A 25,770-nucleotide genomic window follows, 5' to 3' on the forward strand; every position below is an offset into this window, starting at 1 on the left:
AACTGAACACCTGTCATGTGCACAGCTTATTCCAAAAGAGAAACAGAATCCTCATCAAAATAGGATGTACTTTTTTCTGATAGTAATATTTGATGTTTGCACTTCTTATGTTTCAGAATCAACCATGTTTGTGCTTGGAATGAATGGCTAATGGATAGAGTCAAAAGGGAGGGAGGGGTGTAGCTATAAATTAATGGGTTTGCAGATAAAAAATATACAAAAGTACACTCAATAACCAAAATAGTTTATGTTGTAACTTAAAATTCTTTCACATAAAAAATAGCTACCTTTAATTAATGCTTGTTCTGCCCTCTTAAAGGACATAAAAAATGTTGAACATTGACATTAATTGAATTACTTAATTTCCACATTTCACATTTGCTACCCCTAATTTCACCAAGATCTATTTCACCTGTCTTTTACAAAATATTTCACTATATTATTATTTCAGAATTGCACTTAGTGGCATATGGTCATTGAGCACTTGGAATGTGGCTAGTCCAAATTGAGTTGTGCTGTAAATGTGAAACACACCAGATTTTGGAGACTAAGTATGGAAAAAAATGTAAAAACTCATTTTATACTGCTATTTTGGATATATCAGATAATATAAATTAACCAAATTAATTTCATTTCCTTCTTATCTTTTTAAATGCGGCTGTAATAGGAAACTGAAAATTACATGTGCCTCATATTATACTCCTATAGGACAGCACAGGGCTGGAACACTTGAAAACAAGGTGGCTCCAGCTTGAATTTACCAGTATTTTATATACGATCTGCTTTTGGAAACAGGCATTGTGAAAAAGAACAACTGGCTACTTTTATGCATGCTTTTAATTTTTTCTAATGAACATACATTACTTTTTAAATAAAGATGTTATATTCTGTTTGTAATCTAAGACTTTCAAAAAAGGACTAGTATTTAAGACCTGGAGCATAAAAGATTAAAACAATGAAGAAATCGAATTCCCCTATTACATGTGAACTTCTGTCAGGTGCAAACATGAGGCAGCCAGAGGTAGAAGTGGAAATCTGGGAGAATGCAGAGCGTTCACTGTTTGCTGTACAAAGTTACCATTCTTGTCAATTATTGTGGAAGCTCTACTCTGGGGACTGTCGCTGCGACTGTCCAAACCACTGTGCTCACGTTCTTCTCCATGTTTCCATGAGAAAGAGCTGTTTTTCTGGCACCAAGGATTCAGAATACACACTTCGTCAAAAAATGGTAGAGCGTGAGCAATTTTTTTCTTTCCACATCTAGACTAGAAGACCTTTTCCAACTAAGCTCACTCGTTCTAATCATCTGACACAAAGGGACGTGTCCATAAATTAACATGTGACTGCTTAATGATTTCCAGTAAAATACAGCATAATATTTTTCCTTACTGATTTAGGGCAATTTATTTTGAAATGTTGCTTTTGTATTGTTTGCTTCCTGGCCACACACCGGAACACTTGTTTTCAAAAGCCTTCTTCTGACAGTGGCACAATCCCGTTCACCCTCCATCTTCAGGGCTTTCCGTGAGGTCCTGGGAAATCCCAGGTTCTAGTAATACTCTGGCGCATTCACTTCATCTGCAAAAGCCACCGGCACAACCACCCCCTGCCGGTGCAGCTCTCGAAGAACATCTAATATGGAGTCTAATTCTGTGCGGAACTTGTCCAACTCACGATTCTTCAACTGTGCGAGTCTTTTCCATTTCTCAACTTCTTTGTTTTGCTCAGTTTCTACTACTTGGTGTGTTTGCTGTATTATCTGAGGAAAAAAAAATTCACATTACCATTACAGTTCACAGTGGGGGTGAAGACTTAATCTCAAAGAACTCAAGTGGGACAATGCTGACTGTAGAAGGGAGGGAGCAGAAGGGGGAGCCTTACCTAATGGGATCCATTGTGTCAATCAACAGGCTGGTGGGTGAACCGGGTAAGAAGTGGGAACTCTAAATCTGATAGGGAGTTAGGAAGCTTTAGTCTTTTTTTTTTTTCCTTACTCAAAACTTAAAAAAAAAAAAAAGTAGCATTTAAAGCATCAGAAATTTCTAATACCTTAGTATGAATCCAACCCCCGCCCCGCCACCTCCCGCAAAAATGTTGTTCCTCTTAAGAATAGCACTTGAGGTGCAATCAAAACAGTTCTAATATACAACACATGTCATTTACACACATTGTAACAATAGAAATGTAAAAGAACAGGCATTTTACGTATGTTAACTCATTTAATCCTGCCAACACATGAGGTGAATTCTATATATTTATCCCCATTTACCAGGTAGTTTCTGGAAATGGGGGCACAGATTAAGCAAAAAATAATTTGCCCAAGATTCACACACAACTGGTTAGAGGCAGAGTCAAGCTTTATACCCCAGCAGTCTGGCCTCAGAGTCCCTGCTCTTAACTACCACCCTAGACCGTCTTGCTCATGTGGATGAATTTTTTCAACTCTGAAATGAGGGTACCCTGTCCAGTAACTTATAATATACTACTTATAATTTCAAAATGTCTTACCATAAGGGAATCATTAGTCACAAGTATTACAAACCACAAAAAGCTGGACATATAAACAACTAGCTAGGGCAACAAAAGCAATAATGTTTCTAACTATTAAATATGTTGGACCTCTGCAATATAATTTTTATAATTCTGTCTGGCTATAGAATAACTTCATAACTCTAAAAAGCATTGGAAAAATACTGTGTAAATAGATACTTGAGTTAAGGGAAACACAAAATGCTATATGAACTTTCAATTCTAAGCTTTAAACATACTTGGAAAATTTTGGATGTCTATTGAAATTGGGCATTTAACCAATTTTTTCCAGATATACTGATATAATTGACATATAACACCGTGTAAGTTTAAGGTACACAATGCATACATTGTGAAATGATTAATACAATAAAGTTAACATCCATCACTTCACAGTTTTAAAATTTTTTCCTTATGATGAAAACTTAAGATTTACTTTCTTAGTAACTTTCAAATATACAATAGACAGACCAATGGAACAATTTAGAGCCCAGAAATAAACCCATGCCTTTATTATGTTAAGGTCTTCCCTCCCTCCCTCCCTCCTTCCTTCCTTCTCTCTTTTTTAAAGATTTTATTATTTGAGAGAATGAGATAGAGCATGAGAGGGGGGAGGGTCAGAGGGAGAAGCAGACTCCTTGCTGAGCAGGGAGCCTGATGCGGGACTCGATCCCAGGACTCCAGAAACATGACCCGAGCCGAAGGCAGTCGCTTAACCAACTGAGCCACCCAGGTGCCTCTTCTCTCTCTTTCTTTAAGATTTTATTTATTTATTTGACAGAGACACAGGGAGGAAGGGAACACAAGCAGGGGGAGTGGGAGAGGGAAAAGCAGGCTTCCCGTGGAACAGGGAGCCCAATGTGGTGCTTGATCCCAGGACCCTGGGATCATGACCAGAGCCAAAGGCAGACACTTAACAATTGAGCCACGCAGGTGCCCCAAGATATTCCTTCTTTCCCTAATTTGTTGAGTTTTTTTTTTTTTAATCATGAATAGATACTGAATTTTGTCAAAGGCTCTTTCTACATCTATTTAGATGATCATAGGATTTGTATTTTTCATTCAATTAATGTGATGCATCACATTTATTGACTTGCATATGTTGAACCATCCTTACATCCCAGGGATGACTCCCACTAGATCATAGTGTATGGTCCTTTTAATGTGCTGTGGAATTTGGTTAAATATTTTTTTGAAAATTTTTGTTGGCCTATAGTTTTTCTTTTCTTGTAGTGTCCTTATCTGGCTTTCTTATCAGGTTAATGCCAGCTTTGTGAAAATGAGCTTGGGAGTGTTCCTTCCTTTTCTACTTTTTGGAAGAGTTTTTTTTTTTTTTTTTTAAAGACTTAATTTATTTGAGAGGGAGGGAGGGGGAGAGAGAGAGAGAGAGACTGCACAAGCAGGGGGTAGAGGGAGAAACAGGCTCCCCGCTGAGCTGGGAGCCCAACATAGGGTTCGATCCCAGGACCCTGGGACCATGACCTGAGCTGAAGGCAGATGCTTAACCAACTGAGCCACCCAGTCGCCCCACTACTTTTTATGAGTTTTGAGAAGGATTGGCATTCTTTAAAAGTGTGGTAGAGGGATGCCTGGGTGGCTCAGTCGGTTGGGCGTCTGCCTTCGGCTCAGGTCATGATCTCAGGATCCTGAAACCAAGTCCTGCATCGGGCTCCTTGCTCAGTGGTGAGCCTGTTTCTCCCTCTGCCCCTCCCCCTGCTTGTGCCCTCTCTGACAAATAAATAAATAAAACCTAAAGAAAAAAAAAGTGTGGTAGAGTCACCTGGCCCTGGGCTTCTCTTTGTTGGGATATTTTTGATTACGGATTCTGTCTTATTAGTAAAATGGTCTATTCCTATTTTCTATTTCTTAATGATTCAGTCTTGGTAGGCTGTATGTTTTTAGCAATTTACTGATTTCTCCTAGGCTGTCCAGTTTGTTGGCATATAGTTGTACATAGTAGTCTCCTATGATCCTTTGCATTTCTCTGGTATCAGTTGTAATGTCTCCTCTCCCATTTATAATCTTAAGTCCTTATTTCTTGGTTAGGCTAAAGGTTTGTCAATTTTTTCAAAGAATCAACTGCTAGAGTTTTGTTAATCTTTTCTATTATCTTCCTAAACTCCATTTCATTTATTTTTGTTCTAATCTTTCTTTCCTTCTGCTAACTTTAGGCTTATTTTGTTCTTTTTCCAGTTCCTTGTGCTGGTAAGTTAGGTTGTTTATTTGAGATCTTTCTCTTGATTTAGGCATTTATAATCTTCCTTCTTAGAACTGCTTTTGCTGCTACCCATAAGTCTTGGTATGTTGTGTTTCCAATTGGCTCAAGATACTTTTTTTTTAAGATCCTTTTTAATTTCATTTTTAATTTCTTATTTGATCCATTTGTTATTTAAGGGTATGTTGTTGAATTTCTATGTATTTGTGAATTCTCCAGTTTTTTCCCTAGCAATTTCTAGTTTCCTATCATCGTGGTCAGAAAACATACTTGCTATGATTTCAATCTTAAATTTGCTAAGACTTATCTTGTGTCCTACTATATTATGTATCCTAGAAAATTTTGTGTGCCTGAGAAGAATGTATATTTTGCTGTTGTCGGAGGGACTGTACTGTGTATGTCTGTTCTATTAGGTCCATTGTGTCTATAGCATTATTTAAATCCCATGGTTTCCTTATTGATTGTTTGGATGTTCTATCCATTGATAAGAGTGACATATTAAAGTCCCCTACTATCATTGTATTGCTGTTTACTTCTTTTAGTTATTGTTAGTGTTTGTTTTATATATTTAGGTGCTCTGATGTTGGGTGCATAAATATTTACAAGTGATATATCTTGATGGACTGACCCTTTTATCATTATATAGTTACCTCTGTCTCTTTTGGAGATTTTTAGCTTATAATCTATTTTGTCTGATGTAACTATAGCTACTCCTGATTTCTATTTGTTACCATTTGATTGAAATACCTTTTTCTGTCCCATCACTCAGTCTATGCTGTTTTTAAAGCTAAAGTCTTCTTTTAGGTGGCATACTATTTGGACTATATTTCATCCATTTGGCAATTTCTGTGGTTTGAATGGAGCATTTAATCCATTTACATTTAAAGGAACTGCTGATAGATAATGAATTAATATTGCCATTTTGTTCCCTTCTGTTTTGTAGATCCTATGTTCCTTGCTTCTTATATCTTGCAGTCATCTTTTGTGATGTGATGACTTTTTGTAGTGGTATGCTTTGAGTCTTTTATCATAATCTTTTCTGTAATTAGTACAGGTTTTTCCTTTGTGGTTACCATGAAGCTTACATAAAATGTAATATATTTATAACAACCTAATTTAATTTTGATAGCATACCTACACTTTACATTTTCATTCCATGCCCCCCAAACTTTAGGTTACTGAAGTTAAAATTAATTTTTAATATTTTGTATCCAATAACAAATTAGTATAGTTAGTTATTTTTAATATGTTTTTTACCTAGAGTAAAAACTGTTATAAACTAGAGTTGTAAATGAATTAGGAAACACCATTACAATATTAGTGAATCTTACTTTGACGACTTATTTACCACTGAGTTTTTACACCTAACATTTGTATGTTTTTATGACGTTACCTGGTTTCATTTTATTTCCACCTGACAAATTACATTTAGCATTTATTTTAGTGGTAATGAACTTAGCTTTTTATGTTTATTGTATTGTGTATGACATAATGATTGATGTTTGCATAGCCTGTGAAAAGATTACATAATAGTAGTTAATATCCATCGTCATAGTTACAAAATGTGTTTTTCTAGTAAGGAAAACTTTCGAGATTTACTCTTTAACAGCTTTCAAATATACAATTTATTGTGTTAACTACAGTCACCATCCTTATAACTTACTTACTTTACAACTTTACAAGTTTTTACCTTTGTCTCCCTACATGCATTTTGCCTGCCTCCCATACCTTGCCTCTGAAAACCACCTATCCTCTATGAGTATAGCATTTAAGAATTTTTTAAATTAACTTTTTAAAAATTTCTGATAGCTTTTTATTAGTGTATAGGAATGCAACAGATTTCTGTATATTGGTTTTGTATTCTGCAACTTTACTGAATTCGTTTTTTGTTTTGTTTTGTTTTGTTTTATGTTATGTTAGTCACCATACAGTACATCATTAGTTTTTGATGTAGGGTTCCATGATTCACTGTTTGTGTATAACACCCAGTGCTCCATGCAATACGTGCCCTCCTTAATACCCATCACTGGGCTAACCCATCCCCCCACCCCACTCCCCTCTAGAACCCTCAGTTTGTTTCCCGGAGTCCACTGTCTCTCATGTTTTTTGGTAAAGTCTTTAGGATTTCTTATATATCATGTCATTTGCAAAGAGTGACAGTTTTACTTCTTTTCCAATTTGGGGACATTTCATTTCTTGAATAATTGCTCGGATTAAGATTTCCAATACTTTTTTGAATAAAAGTGGTGAGAGTGGGCCTCCTTGTCTTGTTTGCGATCTTAAAGGAAAAGCTTTCAGCTTTTCACCATTGAGTATGATGATAGCTGTAGGCTTCTAATATGTGGATTTTATTATGTCTAGGTACATTCCCTCTATACCCCATTTGTTGAGTTTCTATCAGGAAAAGATGTTGAATTTTGCCAAATGCTTGCTCTGCATCTACTGAGATCATTTTATGACTTTTACTCTTCATTTTGTTAAGGAGGTGTATCACACTGATTTGTGGATGGGGAACCATCTTTGCATCTCTGGAATAAATCCAACTTGATGGTGTATGATCTTCCTATAACATATTGCTGAATTTGACTTGATAATATTTTGTTCATGAGTTTTGCATCTATGTTCATGAGGGACACTGACCAGTGTTTTCTCGCATGGTTTTGGTATCAGGGTACTGCTGGCCCTGCAAAATAAATTTGAAGAGTTTCCTCCTCTTTTATTGTTTGCAAATGTTCAAAATGGATTGGTACTGATTCTTCTTATATGTTTTTAGAACTCACCAGAAAAGCCGTCTGGTTTGGACTTTGTTGGGATGTTTTTGATTACTAATTCAATCTCCTTACTAGTAATCAGTCCTTTTAGATTTTCTCTTTCTTCATGATGCCTTTTTGGTAAGTTTTATGTTCCTAGGAATTTATCCATTTCTTCTAAGTTGTCCAATTTGTTGATGTACAATTATTCATACCAGTCTCTTATGATCCTTTATATTTCTGTGGTATCAGTTGTAATGTCTCTTTCATTTTGATTTCATTTATTTTAGTTTTCTCTTTCCTTGGTTAGTCTAGCTAAAGGCTTGTTAATTTTATCTTTACAAAGAACCAACTCTTAGTCTCTTTGATCTTTTTAGTTTTTATTTATTTCTGCTCTGATCTTTGTTATTTCCTTCCTTTTGCCAACTTTGGGCTTCACTTATTCTCTTTCTAATTCCCTGAGGTGTAAAGTTGTCTATTTGAAATCTTGTTTCTTGACATAGGCACTTAATACTATCAACTTCTCTCTTAGGGGATGCAGCAAAAAATAGTTCTAAGTTCTGGTATATTGTATATCCATCTTCAACTGTCTCAAAATATTTTTAAATTTCTGTTGATTTGTTCTTTGACCTACTGGTTGCTTAAGAGCCTTTGGTTTCATTACACACAATTGTGAATTTTCCTTTTTTTTTTCTTGTAATTGGTTTCTAATTTTATATCATCGTATTTGGGGAAATTGGCCTGTTATTTCAGTCTTCAATTTATTAAGATTTGTTTTGTGGCCAATATATGACCAATCCTGGAAGATGTTCCATGTGTGCTTAAAAACGTGTATTGTTAACTTTTGGATGGAATGTTCTGTATATGTTAATTCCATCGTACCTAATGTGTTATTTCAGCCAATGTTTCCTTAAGGTTTTGTGTCTGGATGATCTATTGATGAAAGTGGGGTATTAAAGTTCCCGACTTCTGATGAGCACTGGGTGCTGTATATAAGTGTTGAATCACTAAACTGCACACCTGAACTAACACTACACTGTATGTTAACTGGAATTTAAAAACTAAAAAAAAAATCTCTACTATTATTGTATTGCTATTTCTTCCTTTAGGTTCATCAAAATTTGCTTTATGTATTTTGTATGTCACATTGTATGTTCTTTTTGGGTCACTCCTTTATCACTACGTAATGACCTTTGTTTCTTATTACTGTTTTATAGTCAGTTTTGTCTGATATAGTTAGCCAAGCTTTCTATTGGTTACCATTTGTATGAAATACTTTTTACCATTCCTTCACTTTCAGTCTATTTCCTTACATCTGAAGAGAGTCTTCAGTAGGCAGCATATAGATGGGCCCCCCCCTTTTTTTTTTCTTAAATCCATTCTGCTATTCTGTCTTTTCATAGGAGAATTTGGTCCATTTACATTTAAAGTAGTTATTGATGGGTATATATTTCCATTCTTTTAATTATTTTCTGGGTGTTTTGTAGTTCTTCTATTCCTTTCTTCTCTTGTGCTCTTCCTTTGTGATGTGATGTTTTCTTAGTGGTAGGCTTAGGCTGATCTATTTATTTTTTATTATTTTTTTAACTTCATAGTTGACATACAATATTCAGGCATACAACTAGTGATTTAACATTTATTTACATTATAAAAAGCTCACCATCTGTCACCATACAAAGACATTACAGTATTATTGGCTATATTCCCTTTGCTGTACTTTAAAATCTATGACTTAGTTATTTTATAACTGGAAGTTTGTATCTCTTAATCCCCTTTACCTATTTCACCTGTTACCCCATCCCTCTCTCCTCTGACAATCAGCAGTATGCTCTCTGTATTTGAGTCTGTTTTGTTTTTAGATTCCCCATGTGAGTGAAATCATACAATATGTCTTTCTCTGACTTATTTCACTCAGAATAATATGTTGTAGCAAATGGCAAGATTCCATTCTTCTTTATTGCTGAGTAATATTGCACTGGTGTGTGTGTGTGTGTAAACACACAAATACACGTGCATATGTAGCACATCTTTACTGACGCATGTATTGATGGATCCCTAGGTTGTTTCCATATCTCGGCTATTGTAAATAATGATGCAAGAAATATAGGGGTGCATATATATTTTTGAATGTATTTTCATTTTATTCAGGTAAATACCAGAAGTGACACTATTGGACTATATGGTATTTCTATTTTTCTTAAAATTTTATTAATTTGAAAGAGAGAGTGAAAGAGCAAGAGAGTAGACCAGTGGGGAGGAGGGGCAGAGGAAGAGGCAGACACCCCACTGAGCAGGGAGCCCGACCCTGGGGTCACAACCTGAGTTGAGGCAGATGCTTAACTGACTGAGCCACCCAGATGCCCTGGTATTTCTTTTTTTTTTTTTTTTGAGGAACCTCCATATGGTTTTCCATAGTGGAAGGAACAACTTACATTCCCACTAACAGCACATGAGGATTGCCTTTTCTCTACATCTTCAACACCTGCTGTTTCTTGTATTTTTTTATACTATCCATTCTAACAGGTGTGAGGAGATATCTCATTGTGGTTTTGATTTGCATTTCCCTGATGATTAGTGATGTTGGGCATCTTTTCATGTGTCTGTTGGTCATCTGTATGTCTTTGTAAAAATATTCAGGTCCACTACCCATTTTTAAATTAGATTTTTGTTGGCACTGAGTTATGAGTTCTTTATATGTTGTGGATATTAACTCTTATTGGATATAAGATTTGCAAATACCTTCTCACATTCAGAAGGTTTCCTTTTCCTTCTGTTGGTTTCCTTTGCTGTGCAAAAGCTTTTTAGTTTGATGTAGTCCAATTGTTTATTTTTGCTTTTGTTCTCTTTGAGGAGACATATGCAAAAAAAATTGCCAAGACTGATTCGAAGAGTTTACTATTTTTGTAGTTTTATGGTTTCAGGTCTTACATTTAGGTCTTTAATCCATTTTGAGTTTTTTTTTTTATTTTGTACTATTGATATTTTGATAGGGATTGCACTGAATCTGCAGACTGCTTTGGGTACTATATCTGAACAATATTCTTCCAATCCATGAGTATGGTATATCTTTCCATTTATTATGTCATCTTCAATTTCTTTCATCTAGGTCTTAGAATTATCAGAGTACAGGTCTTTTAACTCCTACATTAAATTTACTCCTACATACTCTTTTTGATGCAGTTATAAAGTGACTGTCTTCTTAATTTCTTTTTGCTAGTTTTTAGTATATAGAAATGCAACAGATGTCTCTATCCTGCAACTTTACTGAATTCATTTATTCTGATTTTTGGTGGAGTCTGTAGGGTTTTCAATATACAGTATCGTGCTATTTATAAAGAGTAACAGTTGTACTTCATCCTTATTAATTTGTATGCTTTTTCTAATTACTGTGGCTGTGAATTCCAGTACTATCTTGAGTAAAAGCAGTGAGAGTGGACATCTTTGTGCCTGATCGTGAAAAAGCTTTCAGTTTTTCTCCATAGAGCAGCATCACGTTAGTTGTGGGTTAGTCATATATAGCCTTTATTATGTTATGTTCCCTCTATAGCCAGTATGTTGAGAATTTTTATCATGAATGTATGCTGAACTTTGTTAAATGTTTTGCATCTGCTGAGATCATCATATGATTTTTATCTTTTGTTAATGTGGTATATCATGTTGATTTGAAGATACTCAACCATCCTTGCATCTCTGGAATAAATCCCCCATATTGTAGTGAATGATCCTTTTAATGTATTTTTGAATTCAGTTTGCTAATAGTTTGTTAAGGATTTTTGCATCTATGTTCATTAGGGATAGAGTCTGTAATTTCTTCTTTTTTGTACTGTCTTTGTCTGTTGTTGGTATTAGGGTAATAGTGGCTTTGTAGAATGACTTTGAAAGCATTCCCCCCTCTTCAGTTTTTTTTTTTTTTTTGGATAGTTTGAAGAGGATGGTATTAATTCTTCTTTACAGGTGTAAAGATTTCTTCCAACATTTAAAGCTATCTGGTCCTAGACTTTTCTTTGTTGGGAGTTTTTTGATTACCAATTCAATTTTGTGACTAGTAATTAGTCTGTTCAGATTTTCTAGTTCTTCCTGATTCAGTCTTGGGAGACTGTGTATTTATAGACATCCATTTCTTCTAGGCTGTTCAATTTGTTGGCATATAACTTTTCATAGTAGTCTTTTATAAACCTTTGTATTTCTGTGGTATCGGTTGTTAATTTCCTCCTCTTTCATTTTTGATTGTACTTATTGAAGTCCTCTCTTATTTTCTTGATGAGTCTGGCTAAAGGCTTATCAATTTTGTTTATCATTCAAAGAACCAGCTCTTAGTTTCATTGATTCTTTCTATTTTTTGGTCTCTATTTCATTTATTTTTGTCTTGATCTTTATTTCCTTCCTTCTCCTATCTTTGAGCTTTGTTCTTCTTTTTAGTTCCTTTAGGTGTGATATTAGATTGTTTGAGATATTCGTTTTTGTTTTTTTTTTTAAGATTTTATTTATTTATTTGAGAGAGAGTGAGCACAAGTGGGTGGGGGGAGGGACAGAGGGAAAGGGAGAAGCAGACTCCCCACTGAGCAGGGAACACAATTCAGGGCTTGATCCCAGGACCCAGAAATCATGACCTGAGCCAAAGGCAGACACTTAACCAATTGAGCCACCCAGGTGCCGAGAGATATTTCTTGTTTCTTGAGGTAGGCCTTTATAGCTATAAAAATTTTCCCTCATAGAACTGCTTTTTTTGTGTCCAGAAGATTTTGGAATGTTGTGTTTCCATTTTTATTTGTCTCAAGGCATTTTAAAATTTCCTCTATGATTTCTTCATTGACCTATTGATTATTTAGTAGCACCTTGGTTAGCCTCCATGTATTTGTATTCTATTTTTTTTTTTTGTAATTGATTTGTAGTTTCATATCATTGTGGTTGGAAAAGATGCTTGCTTTGATTTTAATCTTACTAACATTCTAAAACTTATTTTGTGGTTTAATGTGATCTATCCTAAAGCTCATTCCATGTGCATTTGAAAATGTATATGCTGCTGTTATATACAGCATATTACATCCAATATCCATTAAGTATATCTGATCTAATGTGTTGTTCAAAGGCACTGGTTTTTTAATTGATTTTCTGTCCAGATGATCTATCCATTAATGTAAGAGAGGGTGTTAAAATCCCCTACTACTATGATATTACTGTCACTTTCTCCTTTTATGTATGTTAATATTTGATTTATATGTTTAGGTGCTCCTATGTTGGTTGTATAAATATTTACCATCGTTATATCCTCTTGTTAGATTGATCCCTTAATCATTATGTAATGCCCTTGTCTCATGACTGATTGTGTGTTGCTACCTTTTTGATTTCCATTTGCAATGGGATATCTCTTTCCATCTCTATGTTCAATCTATATGTCTTTGGGTCTGAAGTCAATCTCTTGTAGGTAGCATACAGAGGTGTTTTGTTTTTTTTTTCTTTTTATCCATTCAGTCACCCTATGTAAGAATGAGAAATCAATCACACTAATCTCTTTGTCATCCATTTTACATTTTGTAGTTCCTATAATGATAAAGGCTAAAATTCTGACATGATTAAACAGCTAGGGTTTCTGTGTGGGACTCAGGTCAACCATAAACCTTTGCATTTCTGTGGTATTTTTTGTTTTCAAAGAATATATACATTTACGCTGTTATAGACTGAATCTTTTCTGTGTCCCCACAACCCCCCCTTTCATACGTAGAAGCCCTGACCCACAGTATGGCTGTATTTGGGGTAAGGTTAAATGAGGTCATAAGGGTGGGGTCCTGATCAGACTGGATTAGTGTCCTTATAAGAAAAGACATCAGAGAGCTCTTTCGCTCTTCGCCCTCCCTCACCCCCAGGCACACATGCTGAGGAAAGGCCTCTGCAAGCCAGGAACAGAATGCTCACCAGAATGAATCAGCTGGTAATTTAATCTTAGACTTCTAGCCTCCAGAACTGTGAGAAAATTAATTTGTTTTTCAAGCAACTCAGTTTGGCAGCTCAAGCAGACCAATATACTGTTCAAGCAAAGCTAAATATCAGCAGAAAGGTTAATGCCTAAAAACATCATGCCCTTACTCCTGCCATTTTTAATTTCTATTAATTTATCTGTTTGTAGTTAAGGAGAGTAATTGTGATATTACTAGTGCAGGGCATATATTTTAAATGATTTCTTTTTAATATAATTCTACTTCTTACAAACATTTATGAAATGAATATGGAATATGGCTTCCAAAAACTCATTCCCAGGATAAAATGCCTAACATTTTAGGCAACCATCAATAATTAAGAACATGAGGGGCACCCGGGTGGCTCAGCTGGTTAAGCATCCAACTCGGTTTGGACTCAGGTCGTGATCTCAGGGTCATGATCAAGCCATGCATCAGGTTCCACGCTCAGCTTGAAACCTGCCTGAGATTCTTTCCCTTCCTCCCACTCCCTCTCCCTCTGCTCCTTCCCCTGCTGTGTCCTCTCTAAAATAAACAAAATCTTAAAAAAAAAAAAAGATACAAGTTGTTGCTCTATTATTCCAGAGATAAGACCAATCTTTAAATTTCAAATACATAAAGTCTTATATGCTCTTAAAAGCTGTATTTTTATTCTTAATATCAAGACACAATGAAATACTTCAGGAAGTGTTGGCTAGGGATGGCCAACCTACAGCAAACTGGAGGTACTTAAAAGTGAAGAGCTATACAAATATGTAAATATAATTTACTACTTTACCTGTTGAAGTTCCTGCTCTCTTTGCTGATGTCGCATTTCCATCTGTTTAATTTTCTTTTCTAAGCCCATGAAATGTTTCATCTCTGGTGTATGGTTTTCTCTGGCTTCTCTTAGTTCTTCTAGGAGTTTTGTAATCTAAAATTGAGATACAAAATAAATGAAAAACTGTTAAGAAAAATAAATTTTTTACCAGGTAGTTTTAAGAATATTTACTACATTTCCTTTGTATAAAATTTCTCTAGAGAAGACTCTTCTTGTTAATAAGAAAAATATCTTGAGTTGTTAGAATTAAGAGTTTGCATTCCCTATGTTCAGGAAGAAAAGGCTCATCCTAGCTCTGAAATGACCTCATAATCCAAAGGTTCCCGATGACTGGACCACCTCCTCCCATGTACGCCAGGCTGATTACAGCATTCAAAATGAAGGTGGGCACTGTCTTTGGTATATTTAGCTGTGCTAACAAAGTATCAATGTATTTAACAAGGTTGATTACTTTAGGGTTATATAATACATTTAAAGCACCCTACACAGTATAGTACCCAACACACAGAGTTCAACCTCTTTCTGAGGAAATACACTGAATTCCTTCTGTCCTGGCTGTTGTCTTAGGTCCTGAGGATACAGACATGAAAGACATAGTCCATACTCATGGAGATTACAGTCTAGTGTGGTACCTCCCTTTTCATACTATGGTCAACAGAGAAAATGGTAATATTTTCATGGTACCCATTAGTAAAACAGAGGGGATCTGAGAGCTCTTTCTTTTGGGCTTGATGAAACAAATGTATTTTCTTTATACCACATAATTTTAAATAATTTTCTAATTATTAGTAGCAAAAGGCAAAATAATAAGCAAGTGAAAATGGCTAAAATGAACAAATTCCATCATGTTTCCCATGAAACAGTACCTAATAAAAACACTAACACTACAAGAAAACCCAAAAAACAACCCCTACCCCCCCACCGCCAAACCCCCTATAATTCCTAAGTAGTTTCTAAAATGTGAAAATACAAGCAAATTAAGTCAGGAGGAAATCTAAATCTAAATATTTAAATGTGGGACATCCCTGATGATATCATCTGTGACCAAAGAAATCTGCAGACTTTAATTCGGATGACTGGCACTATCATACACATAATGGTTAAATATCACTTCAACTTCAACACATAAACTTTTTAATGACTGAAATTTTGAGTTTGTAATGAGACAACATTTCCAGTCATCAGTATCTTACGATCCACAAGGAACCCATTCCTGTATACCAGCTGGAAGTTCTGGTCTAGTGAACGAAGTAGTCAAGTGAAGGAGAATTCTAATAAGTAAAAAATCTCCCAATAGGACCCGATGACTTCATAAGTGAATTTTTACCAAAAATTTGAAGAATTAATGCCAATCCTTGTCAAACTCTTCCAAAATACAGAAGAGGCGGGAACACTTCCAAATTCATTTAATAAGGCCAGCATTACCCTAATAACAAAGCCAGATAAAGGGACTATCAGGGGTACCTGGCTGGCTCAGTCAAGTAGAACATGCGATTCTTGACCTCAGGGTCTTGAGTTTGAGCCCCACATCGGGTGTAGAGATTACTTAAAAATATTTAAGAAAAAAAAAATTTTTTTTTTAAAGACTCTATCAGACAACTATGGGTCACTATCTCTGATGAATATGAGTGGAAAATTTCTCAATAAAATACTAGCAATTTGAATTCAGCAGTACATTAACAAAATCCTTCACCATGATCTAGTGGAATTTATCTCTGGGATGCAAGATAGTTCAGTATATGAAAATCAGTGTAATAGATCACAAAGAATGAAGAAAAAAATCATATTACCATCTCAATAGATGCAGAAAAAGCATTTGATAAAATTTAACATCTGTTCATGATAAAAACTCTTAAATTAGGTATGGAAGGAATGTACTTCAGATGATGATAATATATCATAAGCCCACATTGAATTCCCGATTCAATGGTGAAAGCTTGAACGGTTTACTAAGACCACGAACAAGACAAGGGTGCTCACCCTCACCACTCCTATTCATTATAGTACTGGAAGCCCTAGCCGGAGCAATCAGGCGAGAAAAAGAAATAAAGGGCATCAGAATAGGAAAGAATTAAAACTGTCTTTATTTGCAAGTGACATGATTTTATATAGAGAAAATTATAGAAATTCCACCAGAAAAACTGTTAGATCTAATCAATGAATTCAGTAAAGTTGCAGGATACAAAATTAAAGATCCGTAGCGTTTTGTACACTAGTAATGAATTCTCTGAAAAAAATGATCCCATTTAAAAAGCATCATAAACAATAAAATTCTTACAAATGAACATAAATAAGAAGATGAAAGATTCCTATACCAAAATCTACAAGACACTGATAATGGGAATTGAAGTAGATACAAGATAAAAAGTATTCTTGTAATCCATATTCCTGGATCCCATAATCCTTATGATCCAGAAATATGGATTGTAAGAATTAACACTTAAAACGTCCATGCTACCCAAGGCCATCAATAGATTTGATGCCATCCCTATCAAGATTCCCACAGCATTTTTTACAGTAATAGAGAAAACCCTAAAACGTCTACGGACCACAAAAGACCCTGAATGTCAGTGCGGTGTTGAGAGGGAGAGTGCGGTGTATCATACTTCTTGATTCCCAGTTGTAGTGCAAAGCTAGAGCAATCAAAACAGTACGGCGCTGGCACAAACACAGGCACACAGTCATACATGACAAGAGAGCCAAAAATACTCAGGGGAAAAAAGACAGTCCCTTCAATTAATGGTGTTGGGAAAATTGAATATTCACATGTAAAAGAATGACACTAGATCCCTATCTTATACCACTTACAAAAATTAACCTTATGGATTAAAGACTTAAATGTAAGACCTGAACCCAGAAAACTTCTAGAAAAAAAACAGTAGAAAAGCTCCTTGACATGGGTCTTGGCAACAGTTTTTTGGATATGACACCAAAAGCACAAGCAACTAAATAAAAAATAAACAAGTTGGGACTATATTAAATTGTAAAGCTTCTGTACAGAAAAATCAACAAAATGAAAATAATCTATGGAAAGGAAAAAAATATCTGCACACTATATTTATAAGAGGTTAATATACAAAACATATAAAGAATTTATAGGGGTGCCTGGGTGGCTCAGTCGTTAAGCGTCTGCCCTCAGCTCAGGTCCCTGGGATCGAGTCCCATGTCGGGCTCCCTGCTCCGCGGGGAGTCTGCTTCTCAAATAAAAAAGTCATATAACTCAATAGCCAAAAAAACCCCAAATAATCCAATTAAAAAATGGGCAAAGGACCCAAAGTAGACATTTTTCCAAAGATACATAAATAACCAATAGGTACGTGAAAAAATGTTCAGCATCACTAATCTTTAAGGAAATGCAAATCAAAACTACAGCATCACCTCACACCTGCCAGAATGGTTAGCATCAAAAAGACAGCAAAGGCTGGTGAGGATGTGGAGAAAAGGGAATCCATGGGTGTTGTTGGTGGGGTTGTAAACTGGTACGGCCACTATGAAAATGAGTATGGGGGGCTCCTAAAGAATTAAAAATTGAATGACCATACGATCCAGGGATTCCACATCTGGGTATTTACCTGAAGACAGCTATGTTGGAAAGATATCTGTACACCATGCTCATAGCAGCACTGTTTAGAATAGCCAAGACATGGAAGCAACTCGAGTGTCCGCTGATGGGTGAATAGATAAAGATGTGATATATATCCAGCCACAAAAAAAGGGGAAATCATGCCGTTGTGATAACATGGTTGAACCCTGACAGTATTATACCAGGTGAAAGAAGACAGATATCATAGGATCTCACTTATATGTGGAATTGAAAAAACAAAAAACAAAACAACCCCCAAACTCCTAGAAAAAGAGATAAGATTTGTGGTTAGCAGAGGTGGAGAGGAAAGGGTGGGAGAGAGGGGAAGGGGACGAAGCGGTCAAAAAGGACCAAACTTCCAGTTATAACTATACTAGGGATTCAGTGTACAGCATGACGACAATACTCAACGCTGCTGCGCGGTGTACGTGAGCTGTTAAGAGTAAATCCTGAGAGTTCTCACCATAAGGTAAGAAAAATCTTTTTCTTTATGGATGATAACTAAGCTTACTGCAGTAATCACTTCATGATCTATGTAGGTTAAATCTTCATGCTGTATACCTTAAACTTAGACAATAGTGTATGTCAATTATATCTCAATAAAATTGGAAAAAGAGAAAACGTATATACTGACATGAGAATATATATATACTGTTAGGTAAAAAACAGCTTTTAAAAATCATTATGCATACACACATACACAAACATGTGTTTTATGTGTGTGCATGCATGAACACACACCCTCACCGTATTTGTATCTGTCTACGAATAAATAAAATCTGGAAGAATATATAGCAAAATATGCTCTGGGTAATGGGATCATGGGTGTTTTTATACCTTCTAATATATATTAATCTTAGTATAAAAACATGTTCAATATTCTTAAATATATAATAAACATTTATATTAAAATATATTAAATGTTAAATAAATATTTATAAATAAATCCATACTCAACCGGGATAGAAGTGAATAACATCAATAAAAAGAAAGCATATATTCCTTAATGAATAAAATTCTTATTGTCTTACTAGTTTATTATTTTACTAAAGTGAAAGAGTGATTCTCCCAGATCATGTTACTAAAGGTAAAGAAGACAGACATCACTGACCACTAGCAGCAGGAGGCTCAGGTAAGGGAATTCAGATGATCCATGCATAGCCCACAGACCTCTTTCCAAAGAAGACCTATATACTGTCCTCTTATACGCCGGTGAGTAGAGAATCTTACCAACTACAAATTTCAATTCAAACTGGACCATAAAATTACGCTATTTTTACTCCTTTAAATGAGCATGACCGGCTTGAGTCTGTGTGCTTTCAACCATCTTGCGTGCCTTCATACTCTGCAACTTACTGGCACGATGCATTTTCCTGGCCACACTGCTGGGATGAATGTTAGTGGTTGTGAACACTTAATCCAGGGAGTCTAGATTCTAATATGGTCTAGCACTGAAGGAGATACTGACCGATTTAAGCCTGTTACTGCTGTCCACTGTCCGCAGGCAATGCCTGGTTTGGAGGTGGGCATGTGACCCAGTTCTGATGCAAAGAAAGTTAGCTCAGGGACCTTACAGTCTATATGGATCGGTTTATTTTTCTGTCCCACTCACTAGAATGCAAGCTCTTTGAGGGTGTTACCTTTAGGTGCTCTATATTTCTAGTTCTATATTTCTATATCCCAAAAGCCTGTCGACAGTGCCTGACCCCTAAACACTTTTTAAATGCTAGGAAGTAGATTTTATTCCATTTAATAGCTAAAAAAACCCCTGAGACTGAGAGAGTTAAAAACACTAGCAAATGCCTGTGGGTAAAGGGTAAATGTAATTCTTCATTCTGCATGAGAAACTGGCCGTGGGTTCAATTCACTTCCTCGCTTTGTTCTCTTGATAAGGATAGATGTCATCTACGTACACTGCTTGTGGTAACGCCCCGACTGGTGGAAAATCATCTGGGCTTGGAGGACTTGGTATGAACTGAAATACCTGGTGGGACAGGTAGGGGTAGGTTTGGGCTCTCCTGAGTGCAGTGACTCTTGCACTGGGCATGTCCTTGTGGGGTCCACTGTGCATGAGTTATTTGTTCTAAGAGACGCTGGTTCTTGTGGAGTCGGGGAGAGTTTAAGCCTGGGTGGTTCCTCCAACTGCCAGATGTGAGTCTTATTCCCTTGCATGTGTGCTGTTCCTGGGACAGCTGTGTGGACTGCTGTGGGACCTACTCATGCCGGCTGTTGCCTTGTGTTTCCTGGTCTGCAGCCAGAGTACCAAGCGTGGCCTACGGTCACTGTATCACTCTAAATGTTTACATGACTTGCCACCGTAAGGCTCACTGACATGTTTAACAACTTAAACCCAGATATTATCATAAACCCCCAAATCATTCCTACTATTCATTCATAACCTAAAAGCAGCTAGCTGTAGCATATTTGACACAAATTAGAAGAATTTTGATAATTTTTAGGAGTCACTGTAATAGTCCTTGGGTTCCCATATTAGAGGTCACTCTTGAATGGTTTCTAAAATTTGTATAGACTATACAAATACAACAAAACAAAATCCTATTGATGAAAAAGAAACTATGACCAATAAAATGCATATACTAACTGCAGGACATGGAAACAATAGCAGCAATCCTCTCAATTGTCTAAATTTAAGGAGTTGAGTAAAGATTCAAGTCCTTCCTCTTCAACTTTAGGGTGCAAGGAAATAAACAGATGGTTGGAGTCAACAGTGAGTGGAAAAATAAGACCGGAAATCTATGATGAATGTTTAAACATGAAAGATTACCTTTTACATTTTAATATTTAAAAAAAAGATTTGAGGAATACATGCCTGAGTTAGCATCAACTGAATGAATATACACCAGAGGCGTGGTATAATGTTTTCAGCCTATTGCAGCAGATATGATTTTAAAGAGATGTGGTTTAACAACCCTTTAGGTAACATAGGCATGGAACAAAATGCAGAAATTTGAAAAATCTTTTCAGGTTTTCATGATTAACATGCTAGTGGGAGATGGTTCACTTCCCAATGTCTTGAACTATGCTGGAACATTTTAAATCACTGTTTTTTTCTATAGAAATAGAATAACAACAAACAAGCAGTCAAAAAACAAAACAGAATTTGCTACTGTTAAAAAATGTGTATTGTGCTTTTTCTTGTGGTCAGAAAGAGACCGGGATTTACCCTCCTTTCTTAGCCGAAAAAACCAGACGACATGTGAAATGACTGTTCTCAAACCCTAGCTAACAGCAATGCAGGATGGTGATTCGTGAGGGATGGAAAACATACAAGATGAACTCTAAGACTGTCTAGCTGGCTGCCCAGAGGCAGTTCCGAAGCCAGTGGAAATGGTAGCCTGAATAATTCTGGGAATTCCTGCAGGGCTGGGAAAATGAACTATTCCCACCAGCCTGAGAGAAAATCCCTTCGAGGGCCTTCAAAAGGTTATCAGTAGTGGGAATAAATAAGCCCTGTTCAAACAACTATTATAAATGTGCTGCATATTAAAAATGCAGATTGTCATTTTATTCAAGAGATGGAGTGTTTTACTTAGTTTTCCAGTAAATAGGTTTGAAAATCATGTGTTGCAGCTTTTCTATTTTCAAAATAGTTTAGCTATTCTTAAACTAACAACACTGTAACTTGACTAAAACTGACCTTTATCATGCAAACACTAGAACATACTTCCTTTTATTGCTTTTTCCCAAAAGTTTACTTTAGGTTTGTGAAGTTCTGTTAAATTACTGCTTATACAACAACGTTCATGTACATCATAAACACTGAAAAGAATGCACATGTGCTGAACTACAGCCTTTCAATAACTGAAACAAAACTTTTTAATTGATAGTTACCTAACTGTGGAGTGTTTGCACATTAATCTTTTTATATTGCAATCAGTTGTACGTTCTGCTTGTATAGTTTAATAAATTCTTGAATAATAAAAAATGGTGTATATGCTTCAAAGAACAGAATGCACAGTTTTTTTTTTTTTAATTCCTAGAATCAAAAGGATCTTAGAGTGATAAAAATGGTGAGTTTCCAGAAAGAACTATTTCCTGTGATACTGTTATTGGGAATCCAGCATGATTATAATGACAGCTGTCTCTATTTCTTAACCAAATTAAATAGTATTAGTATTCAATGCAGAAGTGGCCTTAACCATCCAATTTTATGTCCTTAAGAAAAAAAAAAAAATCAAAAGAACCAAATACCCCTCCCCTCTATTTCCTCATTGCCCAGAAAAATCTCAGCATCAAATACATAATAAACTTAATATTTGAGAGTTCCATCTGGGGAAAGCAGACGTACCATAAACAAGTTATTAATATTTTTTGACATGTGATAAATATTTTCAGGTTTCTACTTGTACAGTTAAAAAAATTTATACAAAAATATGATTGAAATGGCAAAGAAAAGCTTATGTTAATCCAATATTTTTCTTATTTCTTACCTCTTTCTGTAGGATTTCTTCTCGAACTTGGCAAACTACAACAGACTCCTGTTTACCCTGCAGCTCGTTAACTTGATTTTGGAAATGTTTTAGAAGTACCTAGGAAATTACGTTAGAAGTGCTGAGTTAAGAAAGCTCTTCCTCAAATATTTGAAAAATATAAGAAAACCAACTAATGAATTTCGTTTGTAATAAAAAAAAATTCCCAATATTTTAAAATTACCAAATTCTAACATGGAAATAAATTGCCACAGGAATTAAGTTCATTGGATTAATTAAGCTCATTGAATTCACTCATTATTTTGTTTCAATATTTGATATAAAGCATCATACATATTACAAATTAATGGCTACATAACTACTTGGCTTCTTTATCTCTAGTATTTTTCTTCTGGAGGCCTGAAAAACACCTTTTAAAATAAACCTCAATTATAAAGTCTAAGCATTTTGAAGAAAGTAGCCAATATTGTCTTTATTACTTTGTGACTAAGTAGGATAATAGTTTTTATTAAAGAGCTACTGATAAAATAAAGACAGCACAAGCCTAGTATTAGCATGAAATAAATGTCACACATTTTTGGCCAACTGAAATACATAAATACTTTCATCAAGAACCTGAAAACTTGGGGAAAATGTGCATCTCTTACCTCCAGTGCTTTCCTTTTACTATTTCTATCATCAGACTATGCTGACTTCCACTTAACTCGTAATTTACAATATCACATTTAGAACTCTGGGAAAGTAACATTAAGGGCACCATGTGTGGCGCCCTGACACTACTTTATCCACCTCTCCCAACTACATACTGACTTGCTATCCTGTTTACACTGCCCACTGACACCCTGCTCCCATTGTGTGTGTGTGGGGGGGAGCCAGAGAAGTTATCTGCAACTGCTCTACGATGATTACCTTTGAAAAGCACTCTAAATTTTTCTCACTGAAATATTAAAATAGACAAAATTCCGTTTCTGAGCTACATGAATTATAGACCTCATTACCCTTCAGGCTTCTATCCCCTGAATACTTGAACGTGCATCTCCTTATAAGGACACCTTCTCACAAACCCATAATAGCATTTTTATAGCTGAAATAATGTACAGTAAGTTCACGATATCCACTATCTGGTCCTAAAAACAAAATCGCTCAACTGGGGAAGTTTAAATGGGCTCCATGCTGGGCAGGGCCTGAAATCACGACCCCGAGATCAAGACCTGAGCTGAGATCAGGAGTTGGATGCTTAACCGACTGAGCCACCTGGTCGCCCCTGAGTGATTTGTTTTTAATCAAGATGCTATTAAATAATTATTGATGGGAGAGGTGGGGGTAAGATCATCATTTCCTGGTTTCCGCCCCTCAGCTTGTTTTTTAAAATTAAAACCTAGAGAAAAGAGCACAATGGACATTCATTCTTCAATTTATCAATTGCTAACATTTTTGCCATATTTGCTTTTTTTTTTTTTTTGGAGGGGGGATACAGATAAAATTCTATCTTAATGCTGTTTTTTCAATTTTCTAACACCACAGAAGATGGACCACATAGTAGATACTCATGATATTCCATGTAGATGTACATACTAACCAAGAAGGAAGATACACTTTTTTGAGGAAATGCAGATGAACTTTCAGCATACTCTGTCATAATTCTAAGAAGACTATGCTTCATAATGGCTACAGCTGTGTGTATCTCTCTGTTGATTATTTTATCCCGAGTGCCTGATTGTCTATAGACCTTGAATCATTATTTGTTTAATGAATGAAAGGTAATTGGGCAAGAAGAATGACTAGGATAATTACTTGTCAGCTGGGACTTGGGTGGAGGGAGATGGTTCAACATTCAAGTTCAAGTACTCAGGTCTCAATCACATAATGTGATTGTACCATCCCTTACAACTGCCTTAGAAGAAGAACTATTTAAGAAATGTTGGGACAAAACTATGAAACCCCCTATTTAGAATAATCTTAAAGTAGAACAGTTAAATGCATGATAATGGCATCCTCTCCTATAAAAAAAATCAAGTCAAGAATTTCTCATTTCTATCAAAAAGTGAACTTGAAGCATTTCTAAATAATGTTAACAGTCCTGAAAAAAATAATTTTAAAGCCAAAGAAAGTGTGTTAAAGTCATCTACCTCTTGAGTTGCTATTTTACGATTTAGTTCAGCTACTTTGGAAGAAGAATTTTCTACTGCATTTTGACAAAGGAGTTTCTCTACTTCCCTCTGATGAGATGCTTTGAGAGATGCAATGCATGCTGCCGTATCTTCCTTGACCCTGTAGAGCAAATCAAAGAAACTCACACATAAAAACAGCTCTTCAATTCAGAGTTAGCACAAAAATAATGTAAGAAGTCTGGAAATTAAAGAAACGAGAGAGAGCACCAATACTTACTGCACTCTGTCAGGTGCTTTATACATGATTGCCTGTGAGATCTTACAACCATGCCATGAGCTATTATTTGTTGAATTTTATAAGGGCAAACTTGAGTTTAGGAAAGAGTGATGTCTCTAGAGTTCATTAGTAAATTGCAGAGCTGGGGGTTCAAGCCCAGCAGAGTTGGAGCTCAAAGTCTGGGACTTTCACTCAACCCCAAGCCTGGGGCTATACTTTCTGTTAGAATCAAAGGTTCTAAATGTTCTGTATGGATTTAAAGCAGGGGCCTCACATTTTATCTTTTAAGATAAACTCAGATTTTTGCCCAGATTCTTATTTTGATAATCACAGCTCCTTTTAAAATCTCCAAAGCTTTGTCCCTAGGCAACATTCACTGGTTTTTGGTCCATGGATATGACTCCAGACCTAGCTGCCATGTCATAAAAATAAAATAATCTTTACGGTAATTCTTTAGGACCCAGCGTAACCCTGCACCTAATTTGTTTGGATTGCTAAATGTGAGATACTACTGATTTGTCTCTGTGACAAAATTTATGCATTCAGAGGCAGTTTAGTAGGTGACAAAGTTCTGATAAACACTTGAGGGGGGTGGGGGGATGGGTTAGCCTGGTGATGGGTATTAGAGAGGGCACATTCTGTGTAGAGCACTGGGTGTTATGCACAAACAATGAATCATGGAACACTACATCAAAAACTAATGATGTAATGTATGGTGATTAACATAACAATAAAAATTTAAAGGAAAAAAATCTTTAAAAAGACATTTCTTACAGATAAGCCATTTTCTCTTATTGGAAAAGTTATTAAAAATACATATTAATATGGCAATTCCCAAACTATAAACGAATTTATCAGTTGATTATTTGTTTATATGAATATTTCCTCATGGAAATGGTGTGACTAGGGTCCTTGGAAAAACATAAAAATCTAAAGCACTTATGATATAACTGAACTAAAGTAAAAAACAAATGAACAAAAAAACCCAAAACAGCCTGAATCTGGGATTGGGAAAGGTTACTCCGCACTTCTCAGGCCCAGAGCTATTTGAAAAACAGATTAACAATACTAAATTATGTA

The 25,770-nt window shown here is 35.6% G+C and overlaps 1 protein-coding gene across 4 annotated transcripts in view; it reads right to left on the reverse strand.

Annotated features, from left to right (window-relative positions):
- Positions 1-819: 819 nt before the first annotated feature.
- Positions 820-25,770, reverse strand: part of CEP162 (centrosomal protein 162) — a 98,906-nt gene continuing 73,955 nt past the window's right edge. For all 4 annotated transcript variants that reach the window (XM_073893582.1, XM_025862078.2, XM_073893581.1 and 1 more), the window contains 4 exons: positions 24,432-24,573; positions 22,303-22,401; positions 14,227-14,361; positions 820-1,759 (listed from right to left, as the gene is read on the reverse strand). In XM_073893582.1, coding sequence (XP_073749683.1) covers positions 1,550-1,759; positions 14,227-14,361; positions 22,303-22,401; positions 24,432-24,573 — 586 coding nt within the window. In that variant the 3' untranslated portion in view covers positions 820-1,549. The remainder of the gene's footprint in view (positions 1,760-14,226; positions 14,362-22,302; positions 22,402-24,431; positions 24,574-25,770) is intronic.

This window comes from Callorhinus ursinus, unplaced genomic scaffold, assembly GCF_003265705.2.
Source record: "Callorhinus ursinus isolate GAN/ISIS: 27379988/994484 unplaced genomic scaffold, GSC_fseal_2.0 scaffold6, whole genome shotgun sequence".
NCBI lineage: Eukaryota > Metazoa > Chordata > Mammalia > Carnivora > Otariidae > Callorhinus > Callorhinus ursinus.